Here is a 21,398-nt window from a genome sequence, read left to right on the forward strand (position 1 = left end):
TTATAATGTTATGATAACAATAAAGACAGATTTTGTATTTTGTTGATTGATTGTTTGACCTCAGAATTAATGGGGTCGGAATACATTTTATAAACATCCAAGTATCTTAGTTCGCCACAAAAAGCATAAATATTATATGCACCATCAGTTCCATTCCACTGAAAAATATTTTGATATTTTGGAGTTATAATTTTTGTCTCATCTGTGATAAAATAAATGAGTGTTGGTTCTGGTGGTCCATGATACTCTGGTGTAATTTCTGGCCAACCTAAAACAGATCTGATTAATGATTGATACATATGTACAACATAAGCTGTCGAATATATTTCAATTGCAACTCATAACGTTGGTTCGTGAACTGAAATAGTTACTTTTGCTACCTTTTCGGTTATATATTTTATTTTGCGCTGAAATCATCATTGATTTGTTCGATCTGATAACTTGCTGTAGGAGTAGAAACAATTTGCCAATCAGGTGTTCCATCATCTTTATTTTTATTAGCAAATACAAGCGAATTATTCGCCTGTAATCCAACAAATGATTTTTATCTGACATTTGGCCAGCTGTAATATACTTGCAATTGTGCAAGAGCTATTTATGTCACTGGAATTGCAGTTGGAAAGTTAACACTAAATCCTGGATTAGTTGAGCTTACCGATATCATCCTAGATTTTGATGGAGTCATGTTCGTTACGATTTGTTGAAGTAGCTCGCCTGATGACATCAGTGGAGTTGACATTGTTATTTAAATCCTGATTTTCTTAATTTTTTTAAAATTTTGTTTGCCATTCACGTGCTCGATTATATTTATAATGTTGTGTGAATATTCATTATAATTTAATCAGGTGGGAACTTAGCTACTATTTTGAAGACACCAATAATAAATCAAGCCAAGTTTTTTTTCTTCAGATACCCTATTAAATGTTACCTCGTCGTTTTGATCTAACATCACTGACATGGATCCACCTGACGAAAAACGCCGTGAAATCGTGGTAGATATAGACGTTACAACAACAATTACTGAGAGCCTTTATATACCGGCAACCTCAGCCCGATGTTTAATGGTTGTATTGAGTGTTGACCATAATGCTTGGTCATACGCTACTGTATATACGATGTTGTTAATTTGATTGTGAGGAATTTTAATCACATTAATTTGTTCAACGATATCAGGAGTTCCACTTATAACATCTTCTAGTTTTTCTTTCTAACCATTTCAATAGCTGATATAGCTGTATTAATATTACCAAGTTTTGTGTTAATATCAACGACTTTTACGTCAGCAGTCGATGGGGTGCCAAAGAAATAGTCTGCGATTTCAAATTTTTGAAAGTTTATACGAAGTCTTGTAAACGCGCTTACGTGAGAATCATACTCAGCTCGTGGCGTGGGTAACTTAGTTACTACTATGTGTGTATACATAATCTTTGCTGCAGCATCCTCATCAAATGATGGATCTCTTAAAACAACTATCGTATTGTCATTCACGTTAAGTTCACCTGTCGTATCGCCCGGTTTCCGCAAACGATTAGCAACACTTTTTGTAATTTCATTTCTAATATTTGCGATTGATATACTCAAGTCTCTGATTTTACCCTCATTGGTAAATACTGGACTATTTTCTGTAGTAGCACTGAGAACGATAAAAACTACGTCATTCCAGTTGATATTACTCGTCTTTAAAACACCGTGTTTATCTTGAAAAATAATAAATTCATCTTGGTCAACTCCAGAGAGTTTCATAATATCAGCGAGATCATCTTTAGTCGCGTTATTTTACAGATCAATGTCATCTTTGTTCTTGTCCTTAGTGGTACAACTAAGAGAAGATCTTCCATAAATATCAACCATTATACTTTAAGATCTGTTTAAAACGATGCGGTTACTTGTATAATCATGCACAATCTTATGAGGTGGTAATGCTGATTTTGATATAGTACTGAGCACATTAATAACTTCACGACCACATATTGGTGGATCAGTTAGTGTATGTGTTGGCAATGATGAATACCAAAGTGGAATGTTTCTGGCGTATTTTAAACATTATATTGGCAGAGGAAGCCTGTATGAATCAAAATAGAAAGAACCACGTGGATCAAATGCGTATGCAACCCAATTAGTTCCTGGATCAGAATTATCATCAAGATTTATAATTCCCGTCTCAGTATCATGCGATTGTTTTAGTAATTTATCGCGCAGAAAACACCTCTGAAATTTTGTATATTTAATTTTTTAGCAGCATCAAGTAAATCAAAATTTGACACAGGCATAATTAGCGAAGTGTTCCTGAAAGTCTCAAAACTTTTCCGTACCGATAAGGGGTTCCTGGTAATCTTAGCCCCATTCCCGTTTTTTTATATCCCTGTCCTGTTGCTTTCTTTAATGCCATTCAAGCGGCAGTTACAACAGCACCAATTGCAACTGATTTTGCTACAGCTGGAGTTTCAGCGATTATTTACGCTGGTATAGCCGCAAGAAGTGGAAATATACCGCCTGTTTTAATCGAGTAATTAATGGAACTCGGGCAAAGATGAAGTTGAATTCTGATTTTTAATTATAAAGCCTTATTAAAGTGTTTAAGCTCAGTCCTGGTTAATGATAGTTTATTTAGACTACCACTAGAAATTTGATCTTTTTTAGTGATATTTTTTGTTCCGCATTTACTTGCAAGTTTTGAATGTAATTGTTTCACCTGACTGGAAGTCAGAGTGATATTAATGTGACTGTACAACATTTTTGTAATATAACATATTTGATTACATATTTTCTACTGGAGCGTCAACAACGCTCATTTTCCACCAGCACCTTCAAGTAACATTGATTTGTCTGGAAGAATAACTGTGATTGCTCTGTTACCACCAGCTCCAAATATAACGTTTCTAATATTTCAATAAAATCCAAAGATATGTGATAATTGAATCGCACATGAAAAATTGTCTTTGTCATTTAACATTGATCTGCATGCTGCGAATCTAAGTGTGTAATTGTCGTTCATTGATGCAACTGCGTCCCCAGTTGCATTTAGCGTTACGTTTCTATCCCCAGGCTGATCAACGGTATCCTTTGCAAACATAAATGACGGACCAGCTGACATAGAATAATCATCTGAATATCTTGTAAGACCCAATAACTTCATAGCAATATCAACATTTTCGAGACACGATTCAAAATTTTTTCCGTCAATCATGTATATATTTAATATATTAAATAATGCCATAATATCATTGTTAACAAAACCAGGCCGATCTAAAATACTGTATCATCTGCCTTTAAAAGTCTATCTTCTACTTCGATAAATGCTCCAGCAGGTAAGAAATATCTGCTTGTATCTTAAACTTGTAATTCAATTCAACCACGCTGAGTTGCTACACGTGCGTCATAAGAATACAGTTGATAATCGCGTATAGATTCATCTTTAAGAACCGGTGCGTCCAAATCGAGCGCTGGGTCGGATATACGATTGAACATCTTTTATTATAATTGTTATTGTCTAACACGAAGACCACTTCCTGCTATTAAACTTGCCGTAATATTATTCTCTTTACTTTTTCTGATATGGGAACACCAGCCAACTCTAATAGATTTTGTTTTACAGCTTGATTTATTATTTTAATGATATCGGCATGCATAACTTCAGTACTGGGCAATTTTACTGATTGTGGTTTTCTTCGTACTAATCGAGCTAGTCTATCCTTGATTGTATTAAACGCTTTACTGGCAAGATTACCAATAAAACTGATGCTTTTATCATGAACAACCCCAATAGCCTGCATTCCTAATTGTTTTGCAATCGTCATTGCTTTTGTAGCCATCCTTTTGAATAAACCCATAACAACATCACAGAGTCCATCTCCGTAAATCGCTTTTTAAGTTGGTAATCGTGAGTTTACAACCCTGACCATTACGGGTCCACGTTGTGCATTGTGCATAATCATTTTTTTAATTTACATGATGATTAATTGTTTAGTCGCTGTGATAATCATCAGCTATTTATTTAATGAGAGAACGATGAACATTGATATCCATAATACCGCCAGTAAATAATCTCCAACAAATATCAGAGATTTCATTAATTATTTCCGGCAAACTATTTCCAGCACATTTTCCTCAAATCAAAACTTATAATATATCCACGTCAGAAAGCATACTGTCAGGACAGGTAATAAGACCGCTTCCTCTCCGGGAGAATCTTCTGGATCATTAAATTCCTCTTCTTCCTATTCTTCAGCTTCCATTTGTTTTCTATTATTCACAGCCCGTCCAAAACTCTTAAAATTGTTGTCATCATCCCTAATATAATCAATACCTCTTTTAACAAGACAAACATCTTTTATCCATGTATCTTCACTCTTCCAAGAGTTCACATATCTAGGACTTGAAAATTTTCCACGTTGTGGAAATCTGTGTGCAGCAATATCTACATGTTTCGCTAATTCTATAATTTCTTTAATAGACTTGGAGGAACATTTTTTCGCAATATTCGAAAATTGTGCTTGTTTAGGAGACTGTGGTTTCTGTTGAGGAGGTTGTGGTTGTGGTTCTTCTTGTGACCGAGGAATTCGTGACCTGTGGTTGTTTTTGTTGTCGTTCTATTTGTTGCTGCAGTGGAGGAAGTCAAAAAGTAGGTTCTTGCTGAGGAGGTTGCGGAAGTTAAAGTTTTTGTTGGGGAAATTGTTTTAGTGTATTATAGTCTTTTTATTTCACTAACAAAACTTACATATTTTAGCTCATCATCTCTTGTTTTTTTTGCAATAATATATGTCATATACCCACTTGATGCAATTATCATCATTTACAGTATCATAATCAGGTTTTACATGTGTAGACTTTTCAAAAATACCATCCAATGTTACACGAGGTAAATCTATCTCTTTAATATTGTTAAGTTCTTCAACAACACTTTATCTAAACTTTTAATCAGTTCAATATGTTCTTTGTTTACTTTAGGTTTAAGTCAAGATCTTTATTATTTCACTAATAACCTCAAGCATTTCTTCACCCACAGAGGGAGCATGAGCAGCAGCTATATCAGTTGGAAGATTTTTCAAAATCCTTTTTGGTTTTTTTTAGTTCTTTCTGCAATGTTTCTAGTATCTGCAGCATTCTGTTCTAAAGTTGGGCAAAGACCTTCAGTTTCTTCTGCAACTCTGTCAGTAAACTTTGTAATAGGTTTGAATAGTTTGCATGTTCCTTCTGCATGTTCAACCTGAGATTCTTGACGTTCTTGAAATATTTATTTAAGAGACTCACGAACAGGCAATACTGTTTGATTGCTTCAAATCTTTCTCTCGCTAATCTGAATGTATAAAATTGCGTACCCGGAGTCATTATTGATATATAAATAATGATCTAATTATAGCAACAGAGCAGGTGTGACCCCAAAATGAGACGTCCGGTGGGTAAACGAAAACACATACAAATTTCGACAAAAATAAGTTAACCTAGTTAGAGAAACTCTCGGTAATGTTAAAGGCTTTGGTTTAGTGTCAGTGACTTTTTTTTATTCGTACGAGGTTTTAATTTTTATAAATGACGTTACAGCACAATGTCTGTTCGCCTCCTCTACTGCTCGATGACTTAATTGGTTCAACTCTCATATAAGACCTGCTTCATATTCGAACTAGTGACACATGCATTTTTAGTTGTTGTGAACTACTTTTAGTTCTGACAGGATGGGATAGTTTGTCTCGTGACAGCCAAAATGATTTCCTTGCCAACATCTGGCCCCAGTTTATGGGGATCATTTTTGTAGTGAAATACCTGTCTACTCTGGATACTTCATCTCAAGATCATTTATAGCACCCTGTCTGAGATCTGAAGTGATACTTAAAAACAAATGTATCATGCATCACATGTCAACAATTGCTTGTTACTATTCTGGAGTCTATGTTTCTCATCTGATTTAATTGAGGCTTGAATATGGGTTTTACAGCATACACAGTAATGAGGTGATCTTGCATTTGATTGGGCAGCCTTGCTAACACTACGGAAACCATATTTCTGATCTGATTTGTATCAAACTCTGAATATTTGCGTTTATTATTAGAGTCCTAAATGGTTGCAGTAGTGTGCAAAATCCACCATTATGCTTCATTGGATTTGTTGGGCTAGTAACGACTTTGGAACCCATATTTCTGATCCACAAAACATGTAATACGAGTTTATACTGATAATCGTATACTCATTAATCCCAAGATGAAAACGAAGTCATATGGATAAAGTTCGTTTGCATACCAGGGCCCAGCCACGTGGAACGAATTGCCCACTGATCTTAGACACAAAGGCAATGATATCATTCAAGAGTGCTCGTAAAATGCACCTATTTCGACTGCAAGAACAAACTTAAAGACCTAATATTGTTTCCTACCTTAAATATTTTCAGCACATTTTATATTTTCTAATTTCTTGGTGTTTGTTTTCTGAATTATATCATTATATATTTTTTTGTGTATTTTATGTGTTGTCTTATGTCGTAAAATGCTTAGAGCTTCTAAATATTAGGCCCCATACAAAGTCATTATTATTATCATCATTGTTATTGTTGTTATTTTTATCATAAAGCAGGGCTCAGGAAAAACACTTGCCTTCTCATCTTGATAGCAATCAACTTGGTTGGCCCAAATAAAAGTTCAATATGTACGCATGCATGATTTTTGAGAATTAATCTGAATGCATTTTCTAGCCACATTAGGTATACCAGTGAAAGAGGATATGCAATCAGACAGTCTTTTCCCTTGATGTGCCTAATATCAGTGTTGTATATCTGCAGAATCAAACTTCATCATAACAGTCTCTGATTTTTAGTTTTCATTTTGTTGATGAAAGTAAACGTAGAGATCTTTTCACAAAAAAGGTTCTTTTCGAAATGGATGGAAACATTAGAATGAAGTCATTGAAAGCTTTTATAGCCAGTAACTATTATTCATGCTGACCAGTAAATATGTACCCATATTAATCCAAATCAACTCGGGTTAAGTACACAAGTACTGAATAAAAGATCTCTATGAGCAGTTTGTACAGTATTCATATCATTTTTAAAATGTATTCACTTTTATTTATCTGTCACAGTAATGTGAGGAAGTTTGTATAATGCATTTTCCTGTACATTTCATGATTATAATGGCATGGCATGGAAATGTCATAAACATTTTCAAAATAGATTCTTTAGTGTTGCATCAAAGTACTTAAATTATTCATGAACCAAGATCATGACACTGGAACTTTTAAGTTTTAAGTTATTATAATAGTTTATAAATGTTCATCAGTGTGTTCATGAACTTCATGTAAGATGCATCAAAATTCATGAAGTGTTCACGAACTTTTGTTGTGGAACTTACACGAACATTTGTTATTGAATCAAATGATGAACTGATCACGAACATTTGAAGAACAGTTCATGCACATTCATGAATTCGTTCTCGAAGGAATCTTGCATGCTGACCTTTTTCCTGCTGCCTTGTTCAACTTCCTGAAGGAGGAGTCTTCTTCATCAATGTCTCTCCTCTGTTGGTACGATGCAGTGGTAACAACATCTTGTCATGCATCATCTTTGCCCATGGTTTTGTCAGCAGAGCTCCACCACTGCAGGGATGTGGCACCGTATACGTTCAGGGTCCTACTAGAGACCATCAAGAACCTTCTGAGGGCTTCTCTATCAATCCTCAGAAGACTGATTCTCTCTTCACAGGGCTCATCCCCTCTGTGGCAACTCAGGATCTGGCAGACCATCAACACCAGTCCCTTCCATTCACTTCTCGATTTTTGAACCAGGCAAGAAGCGGAATCATACTGACCACTCTCAGGGCTCACCCAGTACTTGCTTAAAAACCATGCAGCCCCAGTCAAAACAGCAGCCCCATTTCATAACTTCCACTTTGCAGGCGGGTCCTATAAAGGTGTGCTGCAAAGGGCCAGTGAAGAAGTTCGCAGGCCTTTCCCCTTTATGGACAAGGTCAGAAAGCCCAAGGTACTCGCTCCCTCACCAGTATACCATACCTCTATACTCGCTTCTTGTTAGTAGTAACATGGACGATATAGGATCATATGAGTTATATAAGGAAAAAGTGGCCCAGCACTATGGGATGAACATTTGTTGGGTCAATATGTATTGGGACTGTATATGGTCAAATAAATATTTATGGAGTCTATATTGGGTTAATGGTTGCATAGGGACAAACAAAATACAGCATATATATACATATACATGTACACAGACAAACCAAGAAATATGCGAAGAAACAAACAAACAAAACATGGTAAGAGAGTAGAATCTTTTCGAGGCAATGGAATGGTCCTGAAAAGTGCTGAGAGGGGTGTGTTAACACCACTGAGTTAACAGCGCACTGGTATCCTTGCCTTTCCACAATGGCCATATATTTGAACCTCGAGATAACCCATGATCATTTAACATAAGAGGGTTAGTCCGGGTTGAACAGCTTCCCCTATACAACGGCAGACGACTCTACGTTAGTACACATCTTGTCGTGAGAAAAGGTGAATGAAATGATGCCAGTGATGGATATTTATAGCAGATGAGCGGATATTAACTGATCAAACCAATCCAAATGCGCCTTACAAAATTTAGTCAAGAGTGCGGAATCTCTCTTCCAATCAGAAGAGCTACATGTAATGTCACATTCCCTAGATAGGTGCACTTGCGTCTGTGCCCTGTGAATCAATCCGACAGTTTGAATATGACGGAAACTAAGAAGTAGATGTATTGCGGTGCAACTGCCATGGAAAAATGGAGTGATGGTATAGCAGCGGCTACCAAAGCAAATACAGTTAAGCCTCCAGAAGAGAATGACTTTAATTGGGATTTAGTGTATTTTCTCTCCTCTTTGGAGGAATTTGTACCAGTATCTTTGACACAGTATCATTGCATACCTTAAGTCTTGACTTTAAAGAGATCTAGAAAGAAGAATTGGATAAATGTTTGCTACAGCAGAGAGAAGCAGATTAAGCCTTTCTCATACATTAGCAACAGCGAGAAGAAGAGGCAAGAAGAAAATAAGAGGAAGAAGAAGCAGAGAAGTTAAGATGGATGGTTAAAGTCAAACGGATGCGGTACAGACTTCTTTAACTCGATCCAAAAGACAAAGATCTTCCCGATCCAAAAGTTCCAACCCACTCAATACCCCCACTACTCGTGAGATACTAAAAGTAGTGATCTCTACGAAAGTATCGACAGTGGCTGTAGATGATGTAGGCCTTGGCCGTGGTAAAGGTATAAGGGATGTAAAGCTCATTACCTCCCATTACTGAGTTTGGTAAACAAAACACTCAACGGTCCTTTTCAGGGTCACCCACCTCTCTTAAAAAGAGTGACTAACAAAGATTGCCAAATTAAGTAAAACTTAAATCCCTTTTTTCCCGATGATGTATGTGAGTCCATGAATGTAGGTCCTTATTATTATCAAAAATCAAAACCAAGAAACATTTTTAATTTTTTCTTTCTGGTATATTCTCTTATTGAAGTGACAATGACATTTCACAACACATCACCACAACTATTCATCTGCTTTTTTCTCTTTTTTTTCACTTTCTCCATTTGAATTTCTTCACAGTCACAGCTTTTCCTCATCTTCTTCCTTACTTTCTTCTTGGTTCGAGTCAAAGGCTCTATGTGGGTTGGTGGTTCTTCCCTGTGTTTTCCAGGTTCTTCCTCCACCAGTTATATTGGCCACCATGTATAGCCTATCTTGTGCTGCAAAATGGCGTTAAACCCTAGAACAACAATAACAACAACTTTCTTGTCTTCTTTTATTATGTTTGTTGACTGTTATGAGATCTTCTTCCTTTTGGGAGGGTACATCTTCATGTTCGGAATTCCTCTCGTCCTCATGTATTTTTGATCAGTTGCCCGTTTTCTTAGGACAATCTGAATACCACTGTCTTTTCTCCTCACAATGATAACAGGTATGTTGACATTTGTCTCTCTTGACGCCCGTTATAATTTCAAGTTGTGGACATTCTGAGGACCAATATCTTTTCTTCTGACAGATATGGCAAGTGTCTCTACTTTTATCTTGTAAGGAGGGGGAGTAGTCTGTTGCCTTTTCTGGATTAAACCTTCGTATGATGCCTCTCAAAGCTTTGATCAGAAGTTCAATCTATATTGGCTCTTTCATTGTCTTGAATGATTGAGAGTGAAATGAATACTCTGAGGGAAGACACTCCCCCATATATATATAGTCACCCTCTACACTTAAAATCTATTCATTTGACAATTTGCAATCAGTATGAAACAATCATACGATTAGAAAAAAGCAACAGGCAGAGAGATGATACATCGCCTCACACACAAGCTGAAGTCTTGGCTCAAATTCAAGCCAGCAATTCTAAAGATGATGATTGAGCCTGAAAACACATATTCCACATCTGAGACCAAACTGAGAGAGTCTATGTCTACCTAAGTCCACCACCACTATCAACCGAAAAGTATTACCAAACTCCAGAAAAAGGATAAATGCTCCTCCAGAAAATGTATAACTATGGCCTACACGTAAGCAATGAACTTGAAAGATTTTAAATCAGATGTACCACTGGAGAAAGTGGAAGGGTTCATCACCGATTTGTGGAATTCTTTGTTATCCACACTGAAAAGACAATATGAAGCCAAAGAAGACAATCAATTGCCAGTCTCCGTTTATCACGAGTTTGAAGTCACCTGCTTTGATCAAGTTATGTAGACCGACAAAAATGACACTATCCAAAGTCATCGACAATATTCAACACATGTAGCAATCCAACGACAAGTTTCAAATCACCGATGAATAGCGACACTGTACATGGCTCACATTTCTCTTACCGAAGGGATGGGACAATGCAAACAAGTCTTATTGGTGGACAACTTTCATAACAAAAAAACATTCATTTGTATCATAAGGATGAACATTTCAACGCCATTACTTGCATCACAGCATTCTTCGGATATGGTTATTACTTAGATAAATGTGACTATGGGTAAAACAGTCAAGAGCAACACAAGTAATACGGATCGAAATGTCAGTGATGTTTGACCTATAAACCCTGTCTTGTCGAAGGACAAGAACTAGTGCATTGCCCTGCTTGTCAGCCCTACCTGTTACCAACAACATCTGAAGATGCATGGTTCACAATAGAAACGTGCTTATCAACTGACGAGATTATGCACTACATGGAGATAAGTTATCATACCAGTTGTGCCAAGGCACGTTTTTGTTCAGGAAAGAAAAGATATATCATTTGGTGCCAAATCTTGGACTTGGAACATGAATGATACATTCAAAAAAAACAATCCATTCATGTGAAGGAGGAGGAAGACACAAATGAGAACGGTAATATCATCTCTTTTGATTGCGAATGCATACAAGAGACTGTCATTCGCATTCCTAATTTATGCATGGGTCATCATGCATACAAAATTTGCATCCAAGAACCGATATTTTGTCACTGCCCCGCACTGTCGCAAGATTCCTGGAGGACGTGAATAGATCATTTGGGAACCTAACATGTTGGCTAATTTTGCTCGATGGATCTTAAAGTCTATTGCTATGCTACGATGATGGCTACAATATCTCAGGGTACAATGGACAACGTTTTCTACCTTGGTTAAGGTGAAGGAGGTGTTACTTAAAGTGGATGACGACATCAGTCACTCTTTGAGTTGAACGACCATCAAGTATCCTATACGAGTGGATGTGAATACCATCATCATTGCCGCTGGTCTCTCCAAGATCGAAGATCGTCTGTTCGAAGGACATTTACTCAAACATTTAATCATTGGTATCGTCAGCAATGAAGGTCTCAATGGAGCCATCACTGCCAATCATTTCCAGTTTAAACATTACAAAGTGTCCACGATCGAAGTCAATCGAGATATAAAGAATATATGTACCTTACCCTTCAAACCTAAGTTTGCAATGAAGAATTACTGGAGATCAGACTTCTCCCTGTGCGAAGCTATGGGACAGATATGGATCAACACCAGCCGTGGCATTTCACACAACGAGTATGCATGAAGTTGCGTTTTGTGGGTTTTCTATTTCACTCCAGAACCAAAGCAGCGATAAAGGACATTTCTACCCTATAAATCCGGCCAGATTCGTGTGGAACTTCAGTTTGCAGAAGCTCTACTCAACATGCTGAACATCATTTTGTATGTAGAATTCAACAATACTCTAGAAGTCAACAGTTTGAGAGAAGTGATTCCTGATTAGTAGAAGCTATGGAAGACTTATCCCTCTTTGGACTCTGGAGCATCTTTGGAGGTGAGAGACGATGATGTCTTTGAAGCAAAACCAAAGGACAATGTCAAAGAGGACATGGATGATGTCGACAGTGCTAGTACATAAAGAACATTTAGTCTCCTGTTGTGCTAAGCACCTGGTGGAAAAATTACAGGGTTGGCCCACAGTCGTCATTACAAATGTCAAAATAATCACCCCAGTAATGTTCAACATTATAAATGCCTGATTAGCCAAGAAAAGAAATTGGACTAGTATCTGGATGATGCTTGTGTGTGTGTGTGTGGGGGGGGGGGGGGCTCATTTCAGAAGAATAATTGTTGCATCAGTAGTACAAAGATTTGCATGACAATTCCTCCACTCCATTGTCCTCTCTAGGTATATGTACTATCCAAGGTCTTTCTGCTTAGGATGGAGACGAAGCCAAGAACCGTTTACTTTACCAACATTATATATATAACTCATTAGACCATGTATCGTCCCCTACTACTACTCCAATTGGAGCCAGACTAAACCTCTTTTTGAAGGCTTGGTAAGGCATGACAGTTGATATCTGTGTCCTTCCTATCATAATAGATAGTGTACAGGCACCATGCCAAGAAGCTGAACCATTTATATACATCATACCTGAGGAAACTGATGAGGATAAGATGGCAGGACAGGATCCCAGACAAAGAGATTGTCAAACGGGCAGGCATTTTAAGCATCTACACTGTGCTGATGAAATCCGAGGAAACGAGTGCACCATGTTTCCTGGATGTCAGAATAGTGACTACCAAGAAAGATCTTTTGTGGCAAGCTGAAGGAGGGAAAGCTGTCTCAGAGTGGACAGAAGGAATGTTTCAAAGATTCCCTCAGGCCATCAGTAAAACACTTCAGCATTGTCCTTTTCACTTGGAAAGATCTTGCGAAGAATAATTCCACCTAACTCTGAAGATCCCTATTGGAGCTACATACTGTGAACTGAGGAGAATTGCAAAGCCTAAGTGGCAGCTCCTGTCTTTGACCAAAACATACATCTGAAATTTGTAATTGTTCGTTTTGTTGTGGAATCAATTACCTGGTTGTCAGCTATAGTTCAATCAGTTATTAATACATATATTATTTCTAAGCAAAATATTTGCAGTGAGAAGGCAGTTGGAACCTCAAGAAGATTTATAAAACCTTACATAGCCTCAATACTATTGTTCCAATTAAAAGTATCATATGCCTGATGAGAATTATCTTTACAGTTCAGAAAGGTAATGTGTCAGATGAACAATATTAAGTGATATATCAGGTCGATTGGACCTCTTGTTAAGGTGTATGATTTCCTTTGTACATTTGAATAACGATACATATCAATCATTTAACTAATAATGAATAATAATAATAATAATAATAATAATAATAATTATTATTATTATTATTATTATTATTATTATTATTATTATTATTATCATTATTTTTATTATAATGATTCCAATTTTACGTACTGACCACACTTTCTACAGTTTGATCGGATTTAGGCGGTCACATGATAATAATCAACAATTTTTTACACATAAATAAATTGTGTGCACTACTTTTGGTTTCTTGTTTCCATGTAATTAATTGTATGTGAAGTTTTATCTATATCAGTGCCTTACACCATGATAATAACAACAAGAACCCCCCAACCACCGAACCCTCAGATTTCCGATCAAATTTACAAACCCCAGATTAAAATTGCCCATTTGAATTTTAAAAAAAATACCTTCCACATACCTTCCTGCACCTCAATACTCTCTCCTTTTCCTGAAGAAGGTATACAGCATGCTTTACAAGCTATTCGTGAGAATGTATTGCATTTCGCTTCAATAACATGCTCCAGCAGTTCTTACAGGTCAGGGTGATATGACAAGCAAGGGATATACTAAAATGGACACGAGTTTGCTTTTGGAAGATCACAATGGGCAGAGAGCAGGAGCAACGTATGATATACCAGCATGTGCGATACACAAACATAATATTGACAACATGAATAGCCTGGTTTAAATAGCATCAACCATTTTTTTTTTTTAAGTTACGAAAAATCATTACAAACGTCTTAATAACTGCCATGACCCACTCTGACACTCCTCCCTATATTGTAACTTAACAATTGACCAGTTGTGGCTAATGAAAATGGGGCTATTTATTCTGTCACAGTTAAGAGGCTAATGAAAGAAAACTTCACACAACCTGAAAGTAAATGCTTTGTTAATAAAATCTGCTGATATGATGTCAGAAAGTAAATTGGAATTATTAGGATTAAATGATGGTGGTTGGGCATTTATTGATTTGTAAATTGTTATCTAATCACTCAAACAGTTAACTTAAAGTTATTCGAGTTTATTTGCTTTGTGAATGATTATGAAACATTTACTCATCGATACATACCCAGCCATGATCATTTAATCTTATACTGAATGCTTGACTAATAACGAATATTTAATGCTTTTCAGATGCACAGTCCATAACTTTGGTGAACGACACAGTTCTGCCCCTGAAGGGTTCTAGCTTTGGAATGTCATGCATATTGTCAGTGCCATTCACCTCCAATGGAATTGCTTTGCTTAGGAATGGCATTTCTCTGGTCAGTTGTGTACCAAGGGGTTGTTCCTTCATCGAAGGGTACACATTTAAGATAAACCAGACTGGTGTCTTTATGACCATCAGCAGCCTAGACAGAGACAGTCATGAAGGAAGTTGGACTTGTTTATATAATGGGCGTACAGCTAGTAAGCCTGTAAATCTTATCGTGTACAGTAAGTAAAGCATTGTATCTTGAAGTTATATTTTTATACTAGACTTGTGAATGAAAGTTATTGTGTATTAAAATAATATTTGTATGCAGTTTCTGTTCTGAGATGTGGTGCTATAGTTCATTATATTTCTAGTACAGTGTGAAAAATAAGACAAGACTATTTAGATACTTTCCAGCTCATAGTATTCAAAATCAATATGTTGTATGCTAACTAGATGTAATGAAGGAAATTAAGTTTGTATTAAAATTATATGAATTCATTACATAGTGACACCTGATGACCAAAACCTCACTAAGCCAATATCCTCTTGAAACCAAACTTGTTTACATGGTAACTCAGGGTTTCATTCTTGAAGGTTTCATTATACCTACCACACCAATATTATTGTAATTTTGTGGACTTAATTCCTATGGGACATAAGGTGTCTAGATTTATGGCATACTGTCATTAAAGTGGCATGGTTGTTGCTCTCTAAATGCCTCCGGCAGAACAAGTTCATTCCTGCAACTTTCTTGCAGAAAGAACTGCTCTTTTCTGTGCTTAGTTTTAAGTGATTCCAAAGAATTATGGCAAAATATAGACAATGGAAAATATATACATTTTAAGCCTTAATCTGACAAAGGCATCAGTTTAGTTTGGTTTTGTTCGGTGCTACCTGACACATCAAAACAAGTAGGTTGTTTAATACCAAGTTAATTGGAGTAAAGTGCCATGCCCAATGATATGGTAGCTCTTCTAGACAGATCTGATTTTTGGATTTGAACCCACACCCTTTCATCATGAGTCTGATATACTAACCAGCTCTTGAATACTTTACTCCCTTCTTACAACATGCAGTAGGCCATTTTGGTTGGATTCTACATTCCAGTGAAAAACAAATCCCTGAGAATGTTGAACAAGGAGCAGTTGGTATTAATGACATTCTTGTTAAACCCGACTCAAGCATGACTTGCAGAGAGGTATGCCAAGTAAGATTTGTCCTGTTAAGTAAAAATGTATCTGTTATATAACTTATTCTCTGCGGCAAGAACTAGAAAATAAGTCCCGGTTATGTAGTAATAATTTATCGTGTTTATTATGCAAAAGGTTCATGATATCATATAAAAATGACTAATGACAATGTTTATTTCTCTTGCATAATTTTAGCCTTATCATATGGGATAAAGGTCAAGGTCATTTTTCCTGAAAATAGATCAGACAATCTTCTCACTGTGATCCTAGCAAGCACAAATAAGAAACGATAAATCATTCAGACTGTTTATCACTAACATGCTGCTCATACCTTATTGCTTATGCTAAAATTTTGTAAACTGATGAATATGAATGTTACTTATTACTTGTTCTATAATTAGAACAAAACAGCATGAATTGTAATCATGGTAGGCAAGGTGCTCAGAGTAAACAAAACATGAAAAGCTAATCCTGGATCATGGTTGCCTAATTGACTAAAGTATGCAATATTTGGTGATAAGATATTATAACACAATATAAGAAAACTGGTAATTTTAATTTAGCTAGCAATGAATAGTAATTATATAAAATGATAAAATATCTAATGCTGCCATATGAAAATACGAATATTATATAAAAATCTAAAATATATGATTCTGTCACCACAGCTGCCATCTTGAAATTTTGTTTTGTCTTCGCCTTTGGAAGATATGGTCGTATGAACATCGGGTTTTCAATAAATTACTTCTTAATCATCTAATTGGTCCTAAATGAAAACATTACCTGTCTGACAACCATTATGACTGACATAGTAGCCACTTTGGACATCTTGTTATCACTACTTCAAAATGGAAAGCCACATTGGTATATTGGTTTTCACAAGAAGATTTCGTATTTTGTTTAGTTGGGTCAGTATAAAAACGGTTTTGCTTAGATTTCTGATATGGACTACACATTTGTCAACTTGAAAATCTTGTGATTGCTACTTCTCGGGAATGGATGTTTATATCAGGATGGTGGTTTGACTAAAAGACTTTATGATGCCAGCTTGGTCAATAATGCAGATAGTGCCAATATGGTGTCTAATATAGCTGATATGGAGGCCATCTTGCAAATCTTGTTCCTGAGATTGTCACACAGACCCGTCAAATGAACAGTTCGAGCATAACATTTTAACTCAAAAGTGCAAATAGGATATACTTAATGAGCAAGACTGACATTGTGATTTTAAAGAATATCATTTGTACCTGCACAAATACCCATGCTGCATGGAAAGAAAACTGTCTTTCATACATTGATGTGTTTTGGGAATATAAGGCAGTCAAGATAAAGAAGTTGGGGAGTTCGCGAGTTGCATCATTGAGTATATGGAACATTGAATAATGTTCAGTCGTGGCGATAGATGTTTTTTTTAAAGAATACATTATATATATATATATATATATATATATATATATATATATATATATATATATATATATATATATATATATATATATATATATATATATATATATATATATATATATACATACATACATACATACATACATACATACATGTATGAGTGAATGCCTAACCATATAACAGTGTCAAAGTCAGCAAGGTATTGAGCCTGCATTCCACTGAGGAACTTTTTTGTGGACAGTTGTTCATAATGTGTGACATGATCCAAAGAGCACCACAAATACAGGAAGAACCAGTTTACTGTCCCCATTTGAAAAGGATGACTGCACAACGACCTTGATTTGTCTGGAAACAGTTCATCGTGGTTCACATATGTTGTGGAAGGTTGAAGCTACAAGGGCAAAAAGTTGGCTAAGCTGCGAGGGAGTGGTTTACAACATAAGTTGAAGACCACTCATATTTCCATGCTGAAATAGCTGTCATATCCTCTGGCAATGGACCTAATCAGATTGGATGTCTCAAAACGAAGCAGACTGCTGGATGTGAAGTGATGTCCATGTACAATGGAAGTTTCTCACTGGCATAAACCTTATCCAGTAGTTTTGTAGTGGCTTCCTGACGACATAAACGTGGAGGAGGAATGTTGTTGCTTACCGGCAGCCGTGTTAAAGGAGCAGAATACAGTGTTCGAGAGTTTATGGGCATTGTTGCATTGAGCTGGCCGTCAGTTAGTTTGGTATGGGACAATTGAGCCATGACAGGAGCGCAATACTCAGCTGTTGAATTGCAGAATGCCAGTTTGATGTCTTGAGTGTCTGAGTACTAGTGCCCCAGGTTGAACCAGCCAGTTTGTGTACAAGGTTGTTTTGAGTGCTCAGTTTTGCTGCAGTTTTCTTCAGGTGGTTATATAAAGTCAGTGATCTGTCCAGAGTCACACCAAGGTATGTTGGTGTCGGGTCGTTTTTATGTGCTGTCCATAAAGGAGGGTGCAAAGTTAATGGTTTGCATTTGCACTATTAAGGTGGCAGGCACTGGAAACTGTTTTTGTGCTTGGCTGTAGGCACCATTTGTTGATTAGGTCCGTTATTTAATCCAGGTCTTTGTTCAGTACCTCCCCAACCTCAGTAAACGAGTCTTGGTAATGGCACGTAATCCGGGATTCAGTTCACAAGAAGAAAATGCTACCAATTTGGCAAATTATCGTCACAATGGCAGCCAGCTTGAAAATCTTGCTATTGCTATAATTTTACCGAATGTACATATTGAAAGCCGTTTCACTAATTCTCCTGAATAGATGTTCATATCAACAAGGGGATTTGCCTAAAGTCTTCTGAAGGTGTCTCGTTTTGTTGTAAATGAAATAATACCAATCCTACTATAAATATGGCTGCCAGACAGAGAAATAAGCTCCGTAACTTTAAAAAGTTTGACTAGTGTCCAGTAAAATTCAAACGCCGAATGAACTTTGTCGAACAGGTTACGTATTAGAAAACGTATTATCGAGGTTTCACCCCTCCCCCATTTCCAATGAGTACGTACATTATCAGTAGACCCCCCATATGCAAGAGAATGCATTTGATGTTTACTTGTATTAAAATATTTATCATGTAAACCAGAGTTCAGTACCTAACATCTGGAATAACTCTATTACCCCCTCATACACATGTGTATGTGTGGAGTATACAGAGATATTCCTGTTGTTATTGTACTCAGTTCTGGTTTATATGTTAAATATTTGTTGTTGTTTTTAAATTTGTACCTTTCATTAAAATAAAATTAAGAATATTTTGTTCATTCGAGATCTTTAATTCAAGACTATTAAACACCAATTTTATTTCAACAAAAATCTTTCTTTCTTGAAAGATCGTATGCATTTTCCTTGGCACAACGTTTCAAAATATTTCATTGGCAGAGCCTGATTTATAGTCTTTGTTTATTTTATAACGCAGCTTACATTTCACAAAGTAGAACAACAATATACTTTGTGGTTAGCTTCCTCTTGTGTAATAAAGAACCATACTGATTATGGGGCTAAAGGTCAAACATCAGGGTCATTACTGAAAGAAGACCAGTATTTTCTGTACATTATAGAGCCTGATCAGACATTATTGATGGCTTGCACTTTGGGAATATCGTGGTAAAACATTAAAGGTTAAGGTCACTTGCTTGGAGAAACAAATGTTCTCCGCAAAAAATTAATTTTTTGTACATGTACAACTGCAAGTGTTTGTGGCTAACTTGTATTCGTTGTAAGAAAAAGCCTTTTGGATTTTGTTCAGAGGTCAAGTCAAGGACCCTATGACTGAAGAAAGAAATTTGTTTTCATTATTCATAATAATTTCATTTACGGATAAGCTATTTGACCAAAGTTAGTGGAATGCTTGCACCCAAGGCATGGGGATGGCCTGTTTAAGATATGACATCAGAAAGGCACATTCATTGTCATTGTTACTCTCAGTGAAATTGTTCTTTTAGAATGACAGTAAGTTCCTTGACTTAACTATTTTGATGACTTGCACTTGGGGTAATAAAGAAACAAATGGATTTAATGGTCTCAAGGTAAGAGGTCAATCATAGTAATGGTTTCAAGAGTTAAATTTAAGACCATATACCTTGACAAAAGGTCATGATCATTGAAACACAATGAATAATCTTGCAAATAGCCATACCCAAGCAGTGCTTATTTAGACGACTATTAAAGATGGGGATGGCTTATAAAGTAATGTTGCTAAACCTCGAGTGATAAAGAAACATATGGATTCTGAGTTCTAAAGGATAGAGCTTTTGATTACAGTTTCTAGTGTTAATTTACTCTAAGACCAAAAGTTTAAGTCATCAAGGTGTGTTGAATAATCTTGTTATTTTGTTCTTTTTTATTTATACACTCAATTAGAAGTTGAACACACTATTTTGCTTCTTTTCAGCTTTGCCCACAGGAATCCGCTTCACACAGGAACCAAGTGAAAATGTTGATCTAAGCATGATATCAGCCACATTCCAGTGTAGTACAGTTGGTTGTAGCTACCCAGATCCTGTCATACAGTGGATGTATGAGGTATGCTATGACGTTAATATCACACTGTTTTGTAGTGTTATTGGTTCATACAAGTAAGTGTTCTGTCAATAATCCCCTACTGTTTTGAATTAAACCATGCAAGTTAAATATTCTAGAAAGATTTTCAGCACACTCAGTTGTATGCTAAACCTGGTACCCTCAGTCATTTGCAATACTCACTTTATTGTGAAAAGCATATGACAGTCTTCATATCCCATCTCACCTGCCATTTGTCGGTGTATCCACATTTCTTTATGTTCTGACATCCATCATCAATCTACACTTCCATCTATACTGCCATCCATCATCTATCCACACTCAGGGTTCACATGGACATTAAAAGTCATTGTGAAATGAACACCTCAATTAAAAGCCCTGAAAGTCATTGATATTTCACTTAGGTCATTGAAAGTCATCAACTTTTAGAGCTTTTGCTTAAGAGCTGTTCGATTAAAACATATATAGAACCTGGGAACGGCACTTTTAAAAAACATATATGCCAGGGTGGTTTGGATTCAACATTGCTTTTGTCCCAAGTTGTTTATTCAATTTCGATGTGTGCTGCCAAAAGAACCGAATGTAGCCATATTGTGGCCGTAATGGCGGTGAAACATGTTTTCAGCAGGGGAAGAAGTCGGTATTTATTTGAGAAAGCAATGCATTAAGAAGTAATTGACAACCGTAGAGGTAAGTTCTGTTATTTTTTCAGCAGTCTAATCTCAAAGTGTGAAAAGAGTTTGTGAAATTCCGTTTATTCAGTCGTTACAAACATTGCTGTCATAGACTCGTTTCTGACAGTCAAAAGCTTTTGTAACACATACTTATCTTCATCCAATTAACTCAAGACGACAGACATGCACAGAATCAACGAGGTTCAGATTTCACGTTAGTTACCTTGTGTTAATTTGATTGAAGATCAGAAATGATTTCTTGTGTGTATTGGAGTCTCCATTGGAGATTTTAATTCCAACATGTAATCAATCAAGGTCA

The 21,398-nt window shown here is 36.3% G+C and overlaps 1 protein-coding gene across 1 annotated transcript in view; it reads left to right on the top strand.

Annotated features, from left to right (window-relative positions):
* The first annotated feature begins 12,866 nt into the window (after positions 1–12,866).
* LOC149773315 (uncharacterized) overlaps positions 12,867–21,398 on the top strand; it is a 60,313-nt gene continuing 51,781 nt past the window's right edge. The window contains exons 1-3 of the mRNA XM_089946475.1: positions 12,867–13,092; positions 14,693–14,995; positions 20,278–20,408. Coding sequence (XP_089802601.1) covers positions 12,867–13,092; positions 14,693–14,995; positions 20,278–20,408 — 660 coding nt within the window. The remainder of the gene's footprint in view (positions 13,093–14,692; positions 14,996–20,277; positions 20,409–21,398) is intronic.

Source organism: Sinohyriopsis cumingii, unplaced genomic scaffold, assembly GCF_028554795.1.
Source record: "Sinohyriopsis cumingii isolate HCF-2022 unplaced genomic scaffold, ASM2855479v2 utg000695l, whole genome shotgun sequence".
Classification (NCBI taxonomy): Eukaryota; Metazoa; Mollusca; class Bivalvia; order Unionida; family Unionidae; genus Sinohyriopsis; species Sinohyriopsis cumingii.